At 48.5% G+C, this 17,149-nt stretch overlaps 1 protein-coding gene across 1 annotated transcript; it reads left to right on the top strand.

Annotated features, from left to right (window-relative positions):
• The first annotated feature begins 5,298 nt into the window (after window positions 1-5,298).
• On the top strand, window positions 5,299-16,190 carry LOC136470568 (cell wall protein TIR4-like). The gene is made up of 7 exons (XM_066468370.1): window positions 5,299-5,341; window positions 5,626-5,872; window positions 5,957-6,350; window positions 6,435-6,657; window positions 6,736-6,821; window positions 6,897-7,075; window positions 16,082-16,190. The coding sequence occupies exons 1-7, from the start codon at window positions 5,299-5,301 to the stop codon at window positions 16,188-16,190; spliced, it is 1,281 nt and encodes a 426-aa protein (XP_066324467.1).
• The last annotated feature ends 959 nt before the right edge of the window (window positions 16,191-17,149 follow it).

Raw genomic sequence — 17,149 nt, 5'->3', positions numbered from 1 at the left:
ACCGTGATCCGACCACTACCTATGGCTAAACCCTCAGGGGTAGGCGGTGGTTAGAGGCTCGATGGTACACTACCGAGAGCCGTAGTGGTGAGCGGCTAATCGTGACAACGGCGCGTCCATCCCGATGACCTACGGAGCCATCGGAGGGAAGGGGTTAGCCAATAAGCACCAGTAGCTCACCGGAATTCGAGCTACAGTGGTGAAAGCTCTAGTTTGGACCGACGCCCTATACAGAAAAGACAGGGTCTCACAGAGTGGACCGAACGCTAGCCTCAACTAGACCGGTGCGTCCGGTCAGTGAAAGCAGCGAAGTCGCTGGCGTCGGTCTTCGACCGAACGATGGGTCACTTTGTGATCAGACGTTGATGGGGTGCGTCCGGTCCTACTGATGTGGAAGCACACAGAGGAGGCAGTGAGTGACCGGACGCTGGGTGAGTCTGGTCAGGCTTGATCGGACGCATCCGGTCGCGAGTGGAGGCTTACTGGAAATGACCGGACGCTAGGGTCCTGCATTCGGTCATGATCAATCTGACGCGTTCGGTCGTAGCAAGAACCTTACTAGAAGTGACCGGACACTGGGGTCCTACGTCCGGTCGTGGCACTGTGCTACGTCCGGTCATCACTTGACTGTTGGGATCGGGCGCTCAGTATTTGAAGAAAGGGATGACATGATAGCCATCCGTTGACCGGACGCTGGTAGGGTGCGTCCGGTCGATCTGACCAGAGCGTTCGGTCACCCCGAGTTGTGCCCAGTGAAGGAGTACAACGGCTCTATTTCTTGGGGGTTTTATTTAAGCCCCATGGCTGGCTCAAGTCACTCTCTTGGCCATTTGCATTGATATAGCAATCTTGTGAGCTTAGCCAAAGCCCTCCCACTCATCTTCATCATAGATTCAACATCTTTGTGAGATTGGGAGAGAATCCAAGTGCATTGCTTGAGTGTTTGCATCTAGAGGCACTTGGTGTTCGTGTTTCGCTGCGGGATTCGTTTGTTACTCTTGATGGTTGCCGCCACCTAGATGGCTTAGAGCAGCGAGGATCGTCGAGCGGAGGTTGGTGGTTGTCTCCGGCTTCGATCGGGGTGATTGTGAGGGGTTCTTGACCTTTCCCCGGTGGAGAGCCAAAAGGTACTCTAATGAATTGCTCGTGGCTTGTGTGATCCTCATCTTGTGTTGGTTGTGCGGCACCCTATTAAGGGTTTGGAGTGTGATGCCAATTAGCGCGTAAACCTCCAAGTGAGTGAATCACCACAACGAGGACTAGCTTACCGGCGAGCAAGTGAACCTCGATAAAAAATTATTGTGTCATCATTTGATTTTGGGGTGATTGGTCTTCATTGGTTTTCATTCTTGTGATTGATTGGTTCAATCCTCGATACAACGGTATAACTATCTTGTTCTCTCTTTACATTATCGCAAACTAGTTATCAAGCTCTTTAGTGTAGCTAGTTGTGAGAGCTTGTTAGTTTGGTTAGTGTGGCTCTTTAGTTAGTCTTTGAGAGCACACTAACTTAGTGTAGTGCCATAGTTATTGTGTGGTTAAAATCTATAGAAATTAGAATTGTGGTAGGTGGCTTGTATTTTTAGTAGGCTAGCGCAACACTTGCTTCGCCTCATAATTGTCTAATCGGTTTGCTAAGTGTTGTTGTAGAAATTTTTAATATGCTATTCACCCCCCTCTAGCCATTAGGACCTTTCAAGTGGCGGCCGAGGCGGAGGGGTGCCGAGATGGCTGTCGATGTTTTACCACCGATAGCCTGCCACGGGGGTACCCGGGGCAGTATGTTCGGGCTTCGGCGTATGCCGAACTCGATGGTTAACGCAAGACACAGTCGATTTATCCTGGTTCAGGCCCTCGATCGTAGATCGAGTAATAACCTTACGTCCAGTCGGCCTTAGCCTTTGCGTTGGATTGATTGTCAAGGGTTGTGTCATACAATTACTGTCCCCGTCTTAGGAGCCCTGCCCTCCTTTATATAGTCAGGAGGCCAGAGTCCTAGTCGGTTTATAATGAGATATCCTAGTAGGATCGCTTAATAGTTATACTACTAAGATTACAGGGGAAGAATCCTAGTTAGACTAGATCTTCTCTGTCCTTTGCGGGGTATCCTATGGGTCCCGCATCGACAAGCCCCCGAGCACTTCATGGTTGAGCTCTGAAAGTCTCGCTCTGCTCCTTCAAGTCTTGTTGAGTAGGAACAAAATGCCATCCGAGTGCTTTCTGGAGTGAAACCTTGTAGCGCTTCTTGGGATCTTTGAGTCGCGAGTGCTTTTTTAAGAAAAAATACATCCATCTAGTTGTAGCCCCCGAGCCTCTTGCTATTTGGAACAAGGAGCTAGAGGATCTTGTCTTGAAGTTGCTCTGATTGTTCGTTGAAGTTTTAAAAAGAACTCGAATATGGATCGTTCTGGGTTCTTTTTGTCGTAATGTCTTGAAGTGGTCTGCGTTGAGGAAATCTTTTGGTGACGTGCGCTTTTTCAAGGAAAAAGTGCACTCACTGAGTGTAGCCCCCGATCCTCTTGCTATTTGGAACAAAAAGTTGGAGGGTCTTGATCTTTTATGTTGTTTGAAGAATTTGTGTTCTGAAGTAGTCCCCGAGACTTGGATTATTTCGTTATCCGAGTAGTTTCGCGGCATGTAGCCTCCGAGCTTATGTCCGGGTTCTTTTTGTTTTAGGAAGAACTCGGATACGAGGTCTTGGCGTATTCTTTGATAGTCTGCTGTTGCCAGATGTAGTTGTATTGTGGTGGTTGATCGTAAATGCCTTTTGTTCACGGGTTGTACTGTGCTAGTATATTCTTCCGAATATGCCCGTCTTCGAGTACTGCTTCTTCTCGCCTGAGTCATCCATTATTGAGTCCTGTCTTTTCACTGTGTCCTTTGTTGGTCTTATTTCGTTGGTGCTCCTGGTCCATGTGCGCCGATCCTTTGGCCTATAAATACCGTCCCGGAGTGCTTGTTTTCATCCATTGGACATTCTGTTGAAACCTTCTTGGTTGTGAACATGGTAGTTTGTGAAGTAGAGCAGCCCCCGGGCGTATTTTGTAGTTCCTGTGTGTCTTGTCGTAGCTGGAGGAAGTCTTGTGATAGGGATTAGAGGTAGGCTAATCCTGCGACAGCATTGTGCCAGGATGTACGTGGTGGTAGTTGGAGGAAGTCTTGTGATGTGGGCTTCGTTCCTTCATCCAGCATTTCCGGGTTGATCCTCGTCGCCTGTCTTGAGACCGTCCGGTGCAGATCAACATCATATCCAGCATCACATCGGTCTTGGGTAGACAGATGCCCGCCGGCCTTCTCTGCTCCATGTTACCCTGCCGTGCTGCCGATTTCCGCCTTGGATGCACTGCGTTCGTCCTTTGAAGAAAACAGTGTAGCTGATGGCGGTCTGTCCTTCCGAGTAGCAATTTGGGACACGTAGTCGTTCCAGAGCCTAGTCGTGTCCGTGTTCCTCTTTGCTACTTTGCTTTTCGTGGTGCCGAGTTCGTTGGGTCTTGTAGGGTTTGTAATCTTCTATTTTTGAAGTTGCTTGTAATGTAACGAATCTTGTCTTCTGAGTTGTCTTTGGCTCTTCTGTTGTGATCCCTGTCATTCATGGGACTACCGAGTTCTTTCTTACATAACCGGGTTCTTTTGTTACTCGTGAGGTAGCCCTTTCTTTCTTCTTGGTTCAACGAGTTGTTCCTGTGGTCATCTGATAACCCTGCTGTGTTGCTGCGCGGATAAGTCTGAAATCTGCCCGTTGGTTCGTACCGTTGTGTGGATTCGTGCCTTTCGTCGTTTTAGCTGCGTCGGTAAGTGGACCGTTGTTTTCCCACGATGTGCTTTAACGGGCCTTATGGGCCGTTTGTATCACTGAGAAATCTATTTAAAGACCTTTTATCTTCTTTCCCTTGTCACCCAGCTCTTTCCTTTAAACCCTAGTTCTCAGAAAACCGCCGCCGTCATTGTCGTTATCGCCCGAGCTCCATCGTTCTAGCTTAATCCTCCTTAGCGCCTTTGTTGCTTCCGCCAATTCATGGGAAAGAAGAAGACCGCAAGCAAATCTCAGGCGACTTTTGTGGACGAGGAGTCGTCGCTTTCTTTGATCGAAAACCAGGAGTTCGTGGCCATGAGGGCAGCTCAGAAGGTTTGGCCGGCTCCAACAACCAGCGAAGACCAGCTGCGTGAGCTCGTTAGTGATGGCTTGATCCAGAACAAAGTCATCGCTGAATGGAGAGTTCCGGGCGAGCATCGGGTTCCGGCCCTGGGTCCTGGTGAGATTGTCCTTTTTGTCTCTTTTGTCCGCGCTGGTCTCTGTCTCCCTGCTTCTGTCTTCCTTCATTAGTTTCTTGGGTATTTCGGGGTTAGTTTGAACCATCTAACCCCTAATGCCGTTCTCCATCTTTCTGTTTTTGTCCATCTTTGTGAAGCCTTCCTTGGGATTCCTCCTTCTCTATCTCTTTTTCGTTTTTTCTTTCGCCTGAAACCTCAACCCCGCCGCGAGGAAACCAGTGTCCTTGGCGGTTGCGGGATTCAGTTTCGCCAGGGTCTTAAAATCAAGTTTTTTGATTATGACCTGGTCGATTCTGTCAAGGATTGGCGCGCCGAGTGGTTTTACGCTGCCAATTTGATCCCTTCTCTTGTTGTCCACTCCGGATCTGGTCCTGTGGCGAACGACCGGTGGGACAAAAAGCTTGAGTCTCCTGCTGAGATTCAGGCGATCCAACCTCTCCTTGATAGGATTAGTACGCTGAAACAGCAAGGATTGACCGGCTTTGGTATTGTCTCAAGTTTTCTTCGCCGTCGGGTTCAGCCTTTGAAAGAGCGGGGACACCTCGGCTTTGAGTATTCTGGGGCCGAGGATTCTTCGCGCATGGTCCCAGCTCTTGAGCTGACCGGTGAGGAGGTACTCGAGCGTCTCCAGAAGATGCTGAAAGGAGTGAGCGTCATTCCTCCTGCCGTCCCTGAGTACTCGGCCAACAACCCGCCCCCAGCTGTGAGTTGTCTATCCTCCTTTTTCTTTTTATTTGAGTTCTTTATGTACTCTTTCTGCGTCCGTTCTTGCTTAGTTTTTCTTTGTCTTGGTGTTTTGTCTTTTCTTTGTAGGTGCTCGGTCGGAACTTTGTTGATCCGATCCGCCTTGATGTTCTCCCTGCTGTGGCGGAGGCTGGGGATCATTTAGCCGGTACTTCTGTAATTAGTAAGTCTCAAACTTTTACAGCCCTTCCTAGGGTATCTTTCAGATCTGATGATGTATATGAAGAGTATGTTCCTCGTCTAGTCCCTCGCGGCCCTCGCAGCATCCCGAAGAGGGGGCGAATGGACGGGTCTTCATCTGGCTTGCCTGTCTCCAAGAAGCCTCGTAAACCAAGTACTCCTTCAGGTACTCCAGTTGTTGCTAGCATGCTCTTAGGTGAGCACATTTAGTACTCTTTGTTCTTTTATTTTCATGTTTCTCTCTTGAACCGAGTACTTTTCGTCTCTTTTTCAGCGGGTGCTCTGGTTTCGCTGGCTAAGGAAGAAGAGGATGATGAAGTTCCCCTTATCACGCGGCGGTGAGTTGTTTTTCATATTCTTGTCGCATTGAATTTCTCCTCTTTGTTTTTAATCTTAGTCTTGAACTTTTTTGAAGTAATCGGAGGTCAGGTGTGAGTTCTTCCGATGCTCTTGCGCCGACTTCTTCCGAAGCTCCGGGGTCGAGTTCTTTGGTTTCTTCTGCCCCGAGCTGTACTGCTCCTCCGGTGCAGAGTTCTTCCACGGCTCCAGCTCCGGCTTCTTCCGTGGCTCCGTTGTCGGTTGTCCCGCTCCTGTCGCTGGGTGACGGGGACGTCTTCGCCGTCGTGGTTCCCCCTGCGAGGCCTTCTCTTGGCTTCGCAAGGAAAAAAGTAGTCAGGTGAGTAGATTCTTGCTTCATCTTTTTGGCTTTTATCTTCCTTCCTCTGGTTCTTATTGGTGCTTCCTTTTATCACTTTTTCAGTGCTTCGTCTTCTTTAATTTCTCCATCGACTTCTTCTCTGCTTCCCGCCGCGCCAACGAGTTCTGAGCCTCGAGACTCACAACATTCTGTTGATGAAGTTGCGGCGGGGGCTTCAGAGCTACCTGGCGGAGTTGCGGGCTTGGTCGCTCCGGAGGTAACTGTGGCCGTCGCGCCGAGTTCTTCTGGGGATTTGGCTCCGGCTTCCCTGGAGGTTGCTCTGGTCGCTCCTGCTTCGCCCCGGCCGGCTTCTCTTTCCCCTTCTTTTGCCTCCGGCGGCCCTTCCCTGTCCGATGACGTGGTGCAACAATTCGATGCCACTCATCGGTTATCGGAGCTGACCGCAGCCTGGGGGAGCTTGTCGACCCTCGCGACTTCTTTTGGTGAAAAGCTCCAGGTAAATTTTACCGCCACTTTTCTTTTGCATGCTTGTTTTTCTTCTGTCCTTACGCCCCGTTTCTCTTTGCCTCTTTCTGCTCAGTCTTTTTCTCGTGATCATTCTGGCTTCTTTTTCTCATCTGAAAATGAGAGGAAGTTGTCTTCGGAGGTGGACGCTCTGAAAGCCGATCTTGGCCTTCTCCGGGCTGAGTTGGAGACGGAGCGTCAGTTGCACCAAAAGGAGGAGAACGCCCTTCGCGCCCGGGTTGTGGAGACGGAGAAACAGAGAGATGCTGCGGTGGAGTCTGCGAAGAATGAAAACAAAGGTGCCGTGGGTTCTGTCTGTTCCTTCTTGTATTTTGACTTCTTTTTCTGCTGACTTGTTCTTTGGTGTTCTGTTCTAGCTCTCCGAGTTGAGAAACAGAAACTCTCGGAGAGTATTGATGAAATGAAGGCCCTTGTCCGTTCTAGTCATAATAGAGCTGAGGAGGTAAATACTCACGCTGAGGAAGAACTCGCCCTTGCTAGGCTGATTAGGCGTGGAGCTGACAGAGATCTTGTGCAGGCCCAAAAAACCATTGAAGGCCTATCTGGGAAGCTGGCGACGGCTACCGAAAATTGGAATGCCTTGTGGAAATCTTTTCGTTCGGTAGCCGACGTCCTCCGGACTTCGGCGGATGACGGGCAATCTTGGGCGCAGTTCATTCCTCGGATTCCGACTCGTTTTCAAGAGTTCGCGAAGAGGTGCGCCCAAGTATGTACCAAAAATGTGCTGGCCCAGGTCCGGGTCCTTGCTCCGGAGGCGCCTCTCTCCAAGATAGCGGAAGAAGCTGAAAGCCAAGAATATCTTGACGCCGTTGAAAAGATGGAGCCTGAGGTCGAAGATCTAGCCAGTAGGATTGTAGATGGTCTAAATATTGACCTTTCCCTCTCTGATGACAATGCTTGACTCGCTTGAGCATCCCCTTGTAATATTACACTCCTTTTTAAATGAAGATTCTTTATTCTTGTTGATGTATTCTTTGCTTGGGTGCGGTTGAAGTTATTTGACTTGTTGAGTACCTTGTTCTGTTCCCGTCTCTGCTCCGCAAAACGGCTCTATGTGTTATTCTTACGGGGCCCCTTGATTTGTCGGGTACTTTGTCCGTGTGATGACTTTGTTAGATGTAGATCTTCACGTTAGCAACCTTTCGCCCGCACTATGTAAAACGACTCGGTATAGAATGCAGCTTTGATAAACTTCGGCATCCGAGTGCTTTCTTGAGTGGTGCTTGTGCTCTTTTGAAGAAGAAGTACATCCATCTGGTTGTAGCCCCCGAGCCTCTTGCTTTTCGGAACGAAGTGCAGGAGGGTCTTTTGAAGTTAGATTTTGGTCGACTTGGTTCATTTGCTTTTTGTTTCGGGTGTTAGCTTTTTAGCTACCCTCATCGGCAAGCTCAAGCGTCTTTTCAGCTATTTTGCTCTCGGCCGGAATGCTCAGGCATGTTTTCAGCCATTTTGCTTTTTGTTTCGGGTGTTAGCTTTTAGCTACCCTCATCGGCGGGCTCAAGCATCTTTTCAGCTATTTTGCTCTCGGCCGGAATGCTCAGGCATGTTTTCAGCCATTTTGCTTTTTGTTTCGGGTGTTAGCTTTTAGCTACCCTCATCGGCGGGCTCAAGCGTCTTTTCAGCTATTTTGCTCTCGGCCGGAATGCTCAGGCATGTTTTCAGCCATTTTGCTTTTTGTTTCGGGTGTTAGCTTTTAGCTACCCTCATCGGCGGGCTCAAGCATCTTTTCAGCTATTTTGCTCTCGGCCGGAATGCTCAGGCATGTTTTCAGCCATTTTGCTTTTTGTTTCGGGTGTTAGCTTTTAGCTACCCTCATCGGCGGGCTCAAGCGTCTTTTCAGCTATTTTGCTCTCGGCCGGAATGCTCAGGCATGTTTTCAGCCATTTTGCTTTTTTGTTTCGTGAAAACAACTCGTTGGAAGTCATGACAAGACATGCTGTGGATGAATATCATCTTTATTGATCATGAGTATAAACTAATACATATGTTTTTGAAGAGTATTGTCTTTCGTTGGTTGTGGACGTAGGTCCCTTGTGGCTTGCATGTCTGTTTTTTCCTGAGTTGTTTTTACGCATGGAATCTTCTTAGCTGGCTGATGTGCCATGTATTGCTGACTTCTTTTCCATCTTCGGTCATTAACTTGTATGTGCCGGGTCCAGTGACTTTTGTGACAATGTACGGGCCTTCCCAAGGACTGAGTAGCTTATGTCGTCCATCAGTCTTTTGTATCCTTCTTAGCACTAAGTCTCCAACTTGTAGTGATCGAGATTGGGTATTCTTGTTGTAGTGCCGTCTTAAACCTTGTAGGTATCTAGCTGATTGGAGGGTAGCGTTTATTCTGACTTCTTCTGAACTGTCGAGTTCTAATCTTCTTGTGTGTTCTGCTTCTCCTTCATCATATTGTTCTATTTTCGGGGATGTCCAGATCAAGTCGGTGGGTAGTACGGCCTCTGACCCGTAAACTAGGAAGAAAGGTGAGTGGCCTGTTGCTCTGCTTATTTGAGTTCGTAGCCCCCACACTACTTTCGGTAGTTCTTCAATCCATTTGGACCCATAGTCCACTAGTTCTTCGTATAACCTTGGTTTTAATCCGGCTAGTATGAGTCCATTAGCTCTTTCTACTTGTCCGTTGGCTTCTGGATGTGCAACGGACGCATAGTCTATACTGAAACCACAGTCTTGAGCCCAGCTTTTGAATTCTGTAGCTGTGAAGGGTGAGCCTAGGTCTGTGATGATTCGATTTGGCATGCCGAAGCGGTGCATAATGTCTTGGATGAACTCGACTGCTTTTGTCGCGCTGTATTTCGCGAGTGGTTTGTATTCAATCCACTTGGTAAACTTGTCGATTGCCACAAAGATGTACTCGAAGCCGCCTTTTGCTTTTTTCAGGGGTCCTACTTGATCTAGCCCCCAGCAGGAAAAAGGCCAAGCGGGTGGGATGCAGATAAGATTGTGAGCTGGTACATGGGCTTGTCTTGCAAACATTTGGCAACCTTTGCATTTTCTGACAAGCTCTTCTGCGTCTTTCAAAGCGGTTGGCCAGTAGAATCCGGTGCGAAATGCTTTGCCAACTAGTGTCCTTGAAGCGGCATGATTTCCACAGCAACCTGAGTGTATTTCGTCTAGGATCTCTTTACCTTCTTGAAACGAAACACATTTTAGGAGTACTCCTGATGATGCTGCTCTTCTGTAAAGTTTATCTCCTACTAGAACGTAGTTTTTGCTTCTGCGAATGACTTGGGTGGCTTCTGCCTTATCTGCTGGTAATTTGTTTTCTTTGATATAGTCGATGAAAACTTGAGTCCATGAAGTGTTGATTATCAAGATCTGAACGCCTTTAGCCTGAATTTCATGTGTTGTTTCACCGGGTTGTTTGATAGAGGGAACTGATAGCTCTTCTATGAATACGCCGGGTGGAACCTTTGCTCTGTCTGATCCGAGCTTGGCAAGGACATCTGCTGCAATGTTGGAATCGCGTAGAACGTGTAAAATTTCTAATCCTTGGAAGTGTTTTTCAAGTTTCCGTATTTCGGCACAATAAGCACCCATGTTTTCTTTGGTGCAGTCCCAATCTTTGTTGACTTGGTTGATGACCACTGCTGAGTCGCCGTATACGAGTAATCTTTTTATTCCGAGGGTAATCGCGACTCGTAGCCCGTGGATGAGGGCTTCATATTCTGCTTCGTTATTTGTAGCTTGCCATAATATCTGAAGGACGTACTTGAGTTGTTTTCCTTCTGGAGAAATGAGGAGAACGCCTGCTCCGGCCCCGCCTAGTTTGAGTGATCCATCAAAGTACATCTTCCAATGGTCGAGGATTGTATCTGATAAGGGCTGTTGAATCTCTGTCCATTCGGCCACGAAATCGGCGAGGGCTTGAGATTTGATTGCTTTCCGTGGGGTGAAATTGATGTCCAGAGCTCCAATTTCAACTGCCCACTTGGATATGCGCCCTGTGGCGTCTTTGTTGTGTAGGATGTCTCCGAGTGGAAAATCTGTCACTACAGTAATCTTGTGGCTTTCGAAATAATGGCGAAGCTTCCGAGAGGTAATGAGTAAGGCGTAGAGTAGTTTTTGTACATGTGGGTACCGGATTTTGGATTCTGACAGTACTTCGCTGATGTAGTATACTGGACGTTGTACTTTATACGCACGCCCTTGTTCTTCTCTTTCTATGACTATTGCTGTGCTGATTACTGTGGGAGTTGCCGCGATATATAGCATCATATCTTCATCTTTCTTTGGAGGTGTCAGGATAGGCGATGAAGTGAGGTATTCTTTAAGTTTTTTGAAAGCTTCGTCGGCTTCTATTGTCCACTCGAACTTGTCTGTCTTCTTTAGTAGTTTAAAGAAAGGCAACCCCTTTTCGCCGAGTCTTGATATGAAACGGTTGAGGGCCGCCATGCATCCTGTTAGTTTCTGCACATCTTTGACACTTCTAGGTGGGCCCATTTCTGTTATGGCTCGAATTTGCTTGGTGCTGGCTTCAATCCCGCGCTGACTGACCAAAAATCCGAGTAGTTGCCCTGAGGGAACTCCAAATACACATTTATTTGGATTCAATTTCCATCTCCATTTCTTCAAATTTTCGAACGTTTGCTGTAAATCTTCAATTAGGGTGTCTGGGTCTTTTGTTTTCACCACCACGTCGTCCACGTATGCTTCCACATTTTCACCGATTTGATTCCCAAGGCAAGTCTGGATAGCTCTTTGGTACGTGGCGCCAGCGTTTTTTAGTCCAAACGACATGGTCTTGTAGCAGTAGGCACCAAACGGGGTGATGAAAGATGTCTTGCTCTGGTCTTCTTCTTTTAGTGCGATCTGGTGATACCCTGAATAGCAATCGAGAAAAGATAATAGCGCAGATCCTGCTGTCGAGTCAACTATCTGGTCAATGCGTGGTAGTCCGAACGGATCTTTTGGGCAATGTTTGTTGAGATCTGTGTAATCGACGCACATGCGCCACTCGTCCGTGTTTTTCTTCTGTACAAGGACCGGGTTTGCTAGCCAGTCTGGATGTAGGATCTCCTTGATGAATCCGGCTGCCATCAGTTTTGTTATTTCCTTTTTAATTGCTGCCTTCTTGTCGGGTGAGAATCGTCGTAGCCGTTGTTTTACAGGTTTGGAGCTTTTGTTAACATCAATTCTGTGCTCAGCCAACTCTCTTGGGACTCCTGGCATGTCGGCTGGCTTCCAAGCGAAGATATCTTTGTTGTCCCGAAGAAAGTTGGTGAGCGCGAGTTCCTATTTTTCCGAGAGGTGAGCACTGATAGTTGCTGTCTTGGAGGTGTCGCCCGTGCCTAAGTCGATTTGCTTGACATCGGCTTCCTTTGGTGGTGCGATGATACTGGGTTTTTTAGCTGGTATTTCTAATTCTTCTTGGCTTGTTTCTGCCGCGATTGTGGCTATTTCTTTTCTCCCATTGTCAGCTTGTGCTTTGGCTGCAATTTGGATCGCCTGAACGTCGCAGTCAAAAGCGCGTTTTAAATCGCTTCGAAGAGAAAGGATACCGTGGGGTCCTGGCATCTTAAGCAGTAAGTACGGATAATGTGGTATTGCCATGAATTTGGCCAATGCTGGACGTCCCAGGATTGCATGATATGATGAATCGAAGTCGGCGACTTCGAATTTGATAAACTCTGTTCGGTAGTTTGAAGGAGTTCCAAAGGTAACAGGTAAAGTAATTTGTCCGAGTGGCATGGCTGCTTTGCCGGGTACTATTCCGTAAAAAGGTGTGCTTGTTGGTGTAATCATCCCGGCGAGTTGTAGTCCCATTTTTCTTAGAGTTTCTGAAAAGATGATGTTAAGCCCAGCTCCTCCATCGATTAGTACCTTGGTGACGGTCATGCCAGCTATAGTCGGATCCAGAACCAATGGATAATGGCCTGCGTTTCCCACGCTAGTCCATTGGTCTTCCCTGGTGAATTGGATAGGATACTGTGACCAATTGAGGTATCTTGGTGTAGCCGGTTCTGCTGTCATAATGGTCCGCAGTGCTAGTTTTTCTTGATGTTTGCTTCTGCAATCCGGAGCCCCTGAGAAAATCACTGCTACCGTTCCCCTAGGTTTTTGGAATCCTTTGTCCTCGTGGTCGTCTTCTTCTCTTTTCTGATTGTCATCTTTGGTGTCTTCCTTTCTATCTTTTCTTGTGTATCGATCTTTGAAAGCATAGCAATTTCCGATTGTGTGCCTCCCGCTAGGGTGCAATGGGCAACGTATGTTTTCAATGTCATCATATCTTCTGGGTTTGGTAAACTTCTTTGATTTGTCAGCCATTGCCACAGTATTGTCTGGTCTACGTTTTCTTTCTTGATGTCTGCTATTTCGATGATTTTGCTTGTCCGAGTTGTCCTGGTTGTTTCTGTCCGGGAACCTTTCTCGTGTTTTTTCTTCTGCGGTAATCATTTTTTCCACTGTTCGTCTGAATTCTTCATTGTTTCTCGGATTTTCTTTGCAGAAGTCTTGAAATTGCCACCTAGCCATGATTCCGTGAGAGAAAGCCTCAATTACTTCTCGTTCGGTTATGTCATGCACTTGAGCTCGTAGTTCGCCAAATCGTCGATAGTAATTTCTGAGACTTTCGCCTCCCTTTTGCTTGAGTCCTTTTAATTCCGCATGGGTGATTGGATGTGTAATGATTCCTGCAAAATTCTCACAAAAAGCTCTTTGCAAATCCTCCCAATTTCTGATAGATCCTGGGTTCAGTTTGTCGAACCATTGGAGAGGCATGGCTTCCAGTGCCATAGGAAAGAATAGGGTTTTGATATCGTCATCTCCTCCGGCTAGTTCAATTGATTGTGAATATATTCTGAGCCATTGCCTTGGTTCAGTTTTGCCATCATACTTGGAGTGGTTAGACGGTTTGAATTTGTGAGGTAATCGTATCAATGCGAGCCTGTTCGCGAAACAGGGGAATCTGTCGTGTGTCTTGGTTTCTTTGAATTCGGATTCGGCACCTTCTTCTGGCCAGCTGTCGTTCTGACGGGAATAATCTTGCGAGATTGTCTGGGTAGGTACCCTACTCCTAGTCTTCCTTGTTTGTTCAAATCGGTGGCCCTGATTATGTTCCTTCCTACTTCCTTCGGCATGGCTTCCACTCGGCCCGAGTCTTTCGAAAGCGGATTTTCTTTGATTTTGATCTTCTTGCCTGTGGGTTGTTGATCTTGCGGGTAGTCTTGATCGAGCTCTCTCTTCATGCGTTTTCGGGGTCGTCGATCGGAGCAAGTCCCGGAGCTGTTCATACTTCTCACTGGGGTGTGAAGTTTTTCCGAGTTCTTCTAATGCTTCTCGAATCTTATCGTAAGGTGTATTCGCCGTGCGTCTCCCCTCTACTTCTTGTTGCGATTTTCTTTTGTCGTACTCAGCCAATTCTGACTCGTATCTGATCCAAGCTTCCCTGCGCTGCCTAGCACGGTGTTGATGCCCTTGCTTTAACTTGTTTTTTCTTTCTCTAGCTTGTTTCTGACTATCTGTTTCTCCGTCGTAGCCTTGGGCGAACGGTGATATGTTGGATTCTGATTCATCTGATGATCTAACATCGGGTGCTTCTGGGGGATTTAATGGTGATCGCGGTCGTCGAACCATGAGCACTTCTCGCGCATGAGTCGCTCTGTTATTGGCGTTAGCTTTCATGCTGTCGGAGTTGCTAATAACTTTAGTGGATGCCTCGGTGTCGTAGATCGAGTCTCCTTCTTGGTAGGGTAGAATTGCCGTCGTCGTCGTGCCGACTAGTTGGGTACTGCTGTCCTCAGGAACAGAACCTGGCCAGTGGATGATGCAGTCTTGGGATGTTATTGTTAGCACGAGGCCCTCCTGAGCTCCTGTCAGTGGTATCCCGCATCTTGGATTGAAAGATCTTTCGAACTGTCCTTGATAGGATTTTGCCATGTTGTCGAGTCCAAATGGAAAAGAACTCGACTTCTTGGAAGAATTCTGAGGGTGATCCGAGTTGTTTTGGGATGTGCTCTGGAATCTTGCCAAAAAAGAACTCGGATTCTTGAAAGCACTCGGATAAAACTTCGCCTTGATGTTTGAATTCGAATCGGATGCGAGTGGTCGTGAAATCTGATTTGAATCGGATACTGTGAGCTGTGCGAATCTTCTGGCGAGCTGATCCGTTGTATTTGGTGAAATATGAAATTCTTTATAATGATCTGGATCTTTGAGGAGATGGCCCTGAAGCTTGCCGTTGTTGTCTGCCTCGCAGATCCATGAGCCGAAGATGAAAGTTGATTCCGTCGGGAAGATTATGTCGTCGAGGTCCATCGAGTTCTTGGATGCAAAGTCGCCGAAATCCCCTACCTGGCGCGCCAGCTGTCGATGTTTTACCACCGATAGCCTGCCACGGGGGTACCCGGGGTAGTATGTTCGGGCTTCGGCGTATGCCGAACTCGATGGTTAACGCAAGACACAGTCGATTTATCCTGGTTCAGGCCCTCGATCGTAGATCGAGTAATAACCTTACGTCCAGTCGGCCTTAGCCTTTGCGTTGGATTGATTGTCAAGGGTTGTGTCGTACAATTACTGTCCCCGTCTTAGGAGCCCTGCCCTCCTTTATATAGTCAGGAGGCCAGAGTCCTAGTCGGTTTATAATGAGATATCCTAGTAGGATCGCTTAATAGTTATACTACTAAGATTACAGGGGAAGAATCCTAGTTAGACTAGATCTTCTCTGTCCTTTGCGGGGTATCCTATGGGTCCCGCATCGATAATGGCCTGGCCACGTGCGACCAATCCATGCAATGGTGTTCCGAGCGCGGCACCGGCGCGTCACTACACCGATGGTGAGCTTCCTGGCCAAAACCGCGCGAGCACCAAAGGGCGTGAGTCAAGGCGAGTTCAGAGCCACAAGCAATTAAACTATTACCGCTCCAATCCTAGCTTTCTCCCCAGTCCAAGGTCATGGCGTCGAACATGGCCCACGACGAGCTAATCACCGAATTGTCCACGACGTAGGTCTCTACCATGGCCAGATGCGGTTGAGGCGGCTAGCTAGCTCTCCCTACTACTTACTGACGTCAAGAGATGGACTAAGAAACCATGGGCTAGGTGAATTTAAAAGGTGGGGCACGTTGCCCAGGCTGAGGCCACGTTGTGGGGAAAAGCATGTGGATGAGCTCGAGCAGTAGGGCGTGTTAAAGCGGGGCTCTGGTCGGTGGTGGTAGAGCGAGCTCATGCACACAGGTGATGAGACTAGGCGGCTTGGCGCGACATTCATAGCAACAAGAGGCAGGACCCAAGCGACATCGCCTGTGTTGGCTAGCGGGCAAAACAGGGTAGGGAAGCGTCCCATCGCCGCTGTGTCTGGCCCTCGACTTGTCATGACGGCAAGGTTCTAGCTTAAGGACTAGGCAGGGTAGGTAGGACGAGGAGCGGGACGAGCACCACGTCGATCACGCGATGCAGCCGCAACCACGGCACGGCCCAGCGGCCAGCCGTGCGAGCACGGCGCGCATGTAGCAGCGGGACCAGCCACAGCTTGCTGGGACTAATCGTCGCCCGGGGCAAGGCCGGGCGGCGTCAGCCAACCACAAGCTGGCCTACGGTAGTGGCCCGGCCATAGTTGGAACTCGGCAGCGACAGCGCTCGCGCTCGGATGGTGACCGCGCTCACAGGACCAACGATGCTAAGCACGGTTTTAAAAGCGAGCCAAAAACTGCTAACGATCCCGGATGACGTTCAACTAATTTCCCTATCCTACAGCCAGCAGTGCCAACTATCTGGTGAAGCAATCACCAAGAGCAGGGAGCAACTAGAGGAGAAGATAGATATATGCCAATATGGGCTCGTCGCTCTGAACGTCCGTTCATGAATGGAGTGCCAACGACACGATTCAGACATGTTTTAACGAAGTTAGAGCAAATTTATGAGGGTATCGTAACACCCCAACACCACTACCACCTAAGCCACGCTCAAGTGCACACTCAGGGACAACCAACTGTAGCACTACTGTAACACGGAGCCGGAGAAGCTCGAAATCGTGGCTTCTCCGGCTCCTCCTCTCCCCCAATTCATTTTTTGCCTCGATTTATGAAACGGCTCCTGCTACATTGCCACTACAGTGCATCATGATCACGTGGCAATTGATCATCGATCGACGCCGCTGTTCGCAGCCAGATCACGTGGCATCATGAGCATCGGATGTTCGCATGAGGACGCAAGGAGAGGAGTCTGCATCAGGAACATTCGCATGGCTTGGAAGCCTCGAATCGCCGGATGGCCAATTAGAAACTAATCTTTTACTCGAGATTGATGAATAGCAATAGATATACACATGCATACCTTCGGAATTCACAGGAAACCAGGCGCGCATCCTCGTTCGCGATGGTGGCCGGCGGCCGCGCAACAATGCGACTCGATCCAATCAACCATCAGCATGTTCGGCGGCTGCTGATACGATCGTGGATTATTACTGCTGGCTGGTTTAGTATAAGAGAAAAATACTATTCTGACTGAAAATTTAGAATCGTTTACGATCAAGCGAACAGGCGCATGTGTGTGCACGGTTGAAACTCATGAGTCGCTATGAACTTGCTGGGTAGCCGGCTACGCAGCATCGCTCGAGGCATGCCCGTCGGCGGCGGCAGAATCAGGAGGCCGGGTCCGGTTGCGAGGTTTATTCTGCACGAAAAAAGGAAGTAATTGAAGATTTCGAATGGTAGTGCGATGTTTGCTCGGTTGAGTCTATCAATTAACTTCGGCTATAAATACGATGCTGTAAATACGGGAGCTGCATGTGTCGGGTGGATCTAGTGCCCCTGGTCAGGTCGC

The sequence above is a fragment of the Miscanthus floridulus genome, chromosome 8 (genome assembly GCF_019320115.1).
Source record: "Miscanthus floridulus cultivar M001 chromosome 8, ASM1932011v1, whole genome shotgun sequence".
NCBI lineage: Eukaryota > Viridiplantae > Streptophyta > Magnoliopsida > Poales > Poaceae > Miscanthus > Miscanthus floridulus.
This window is presented reverse-complemented; position numbering and strand designations above follow the sequence as displayed.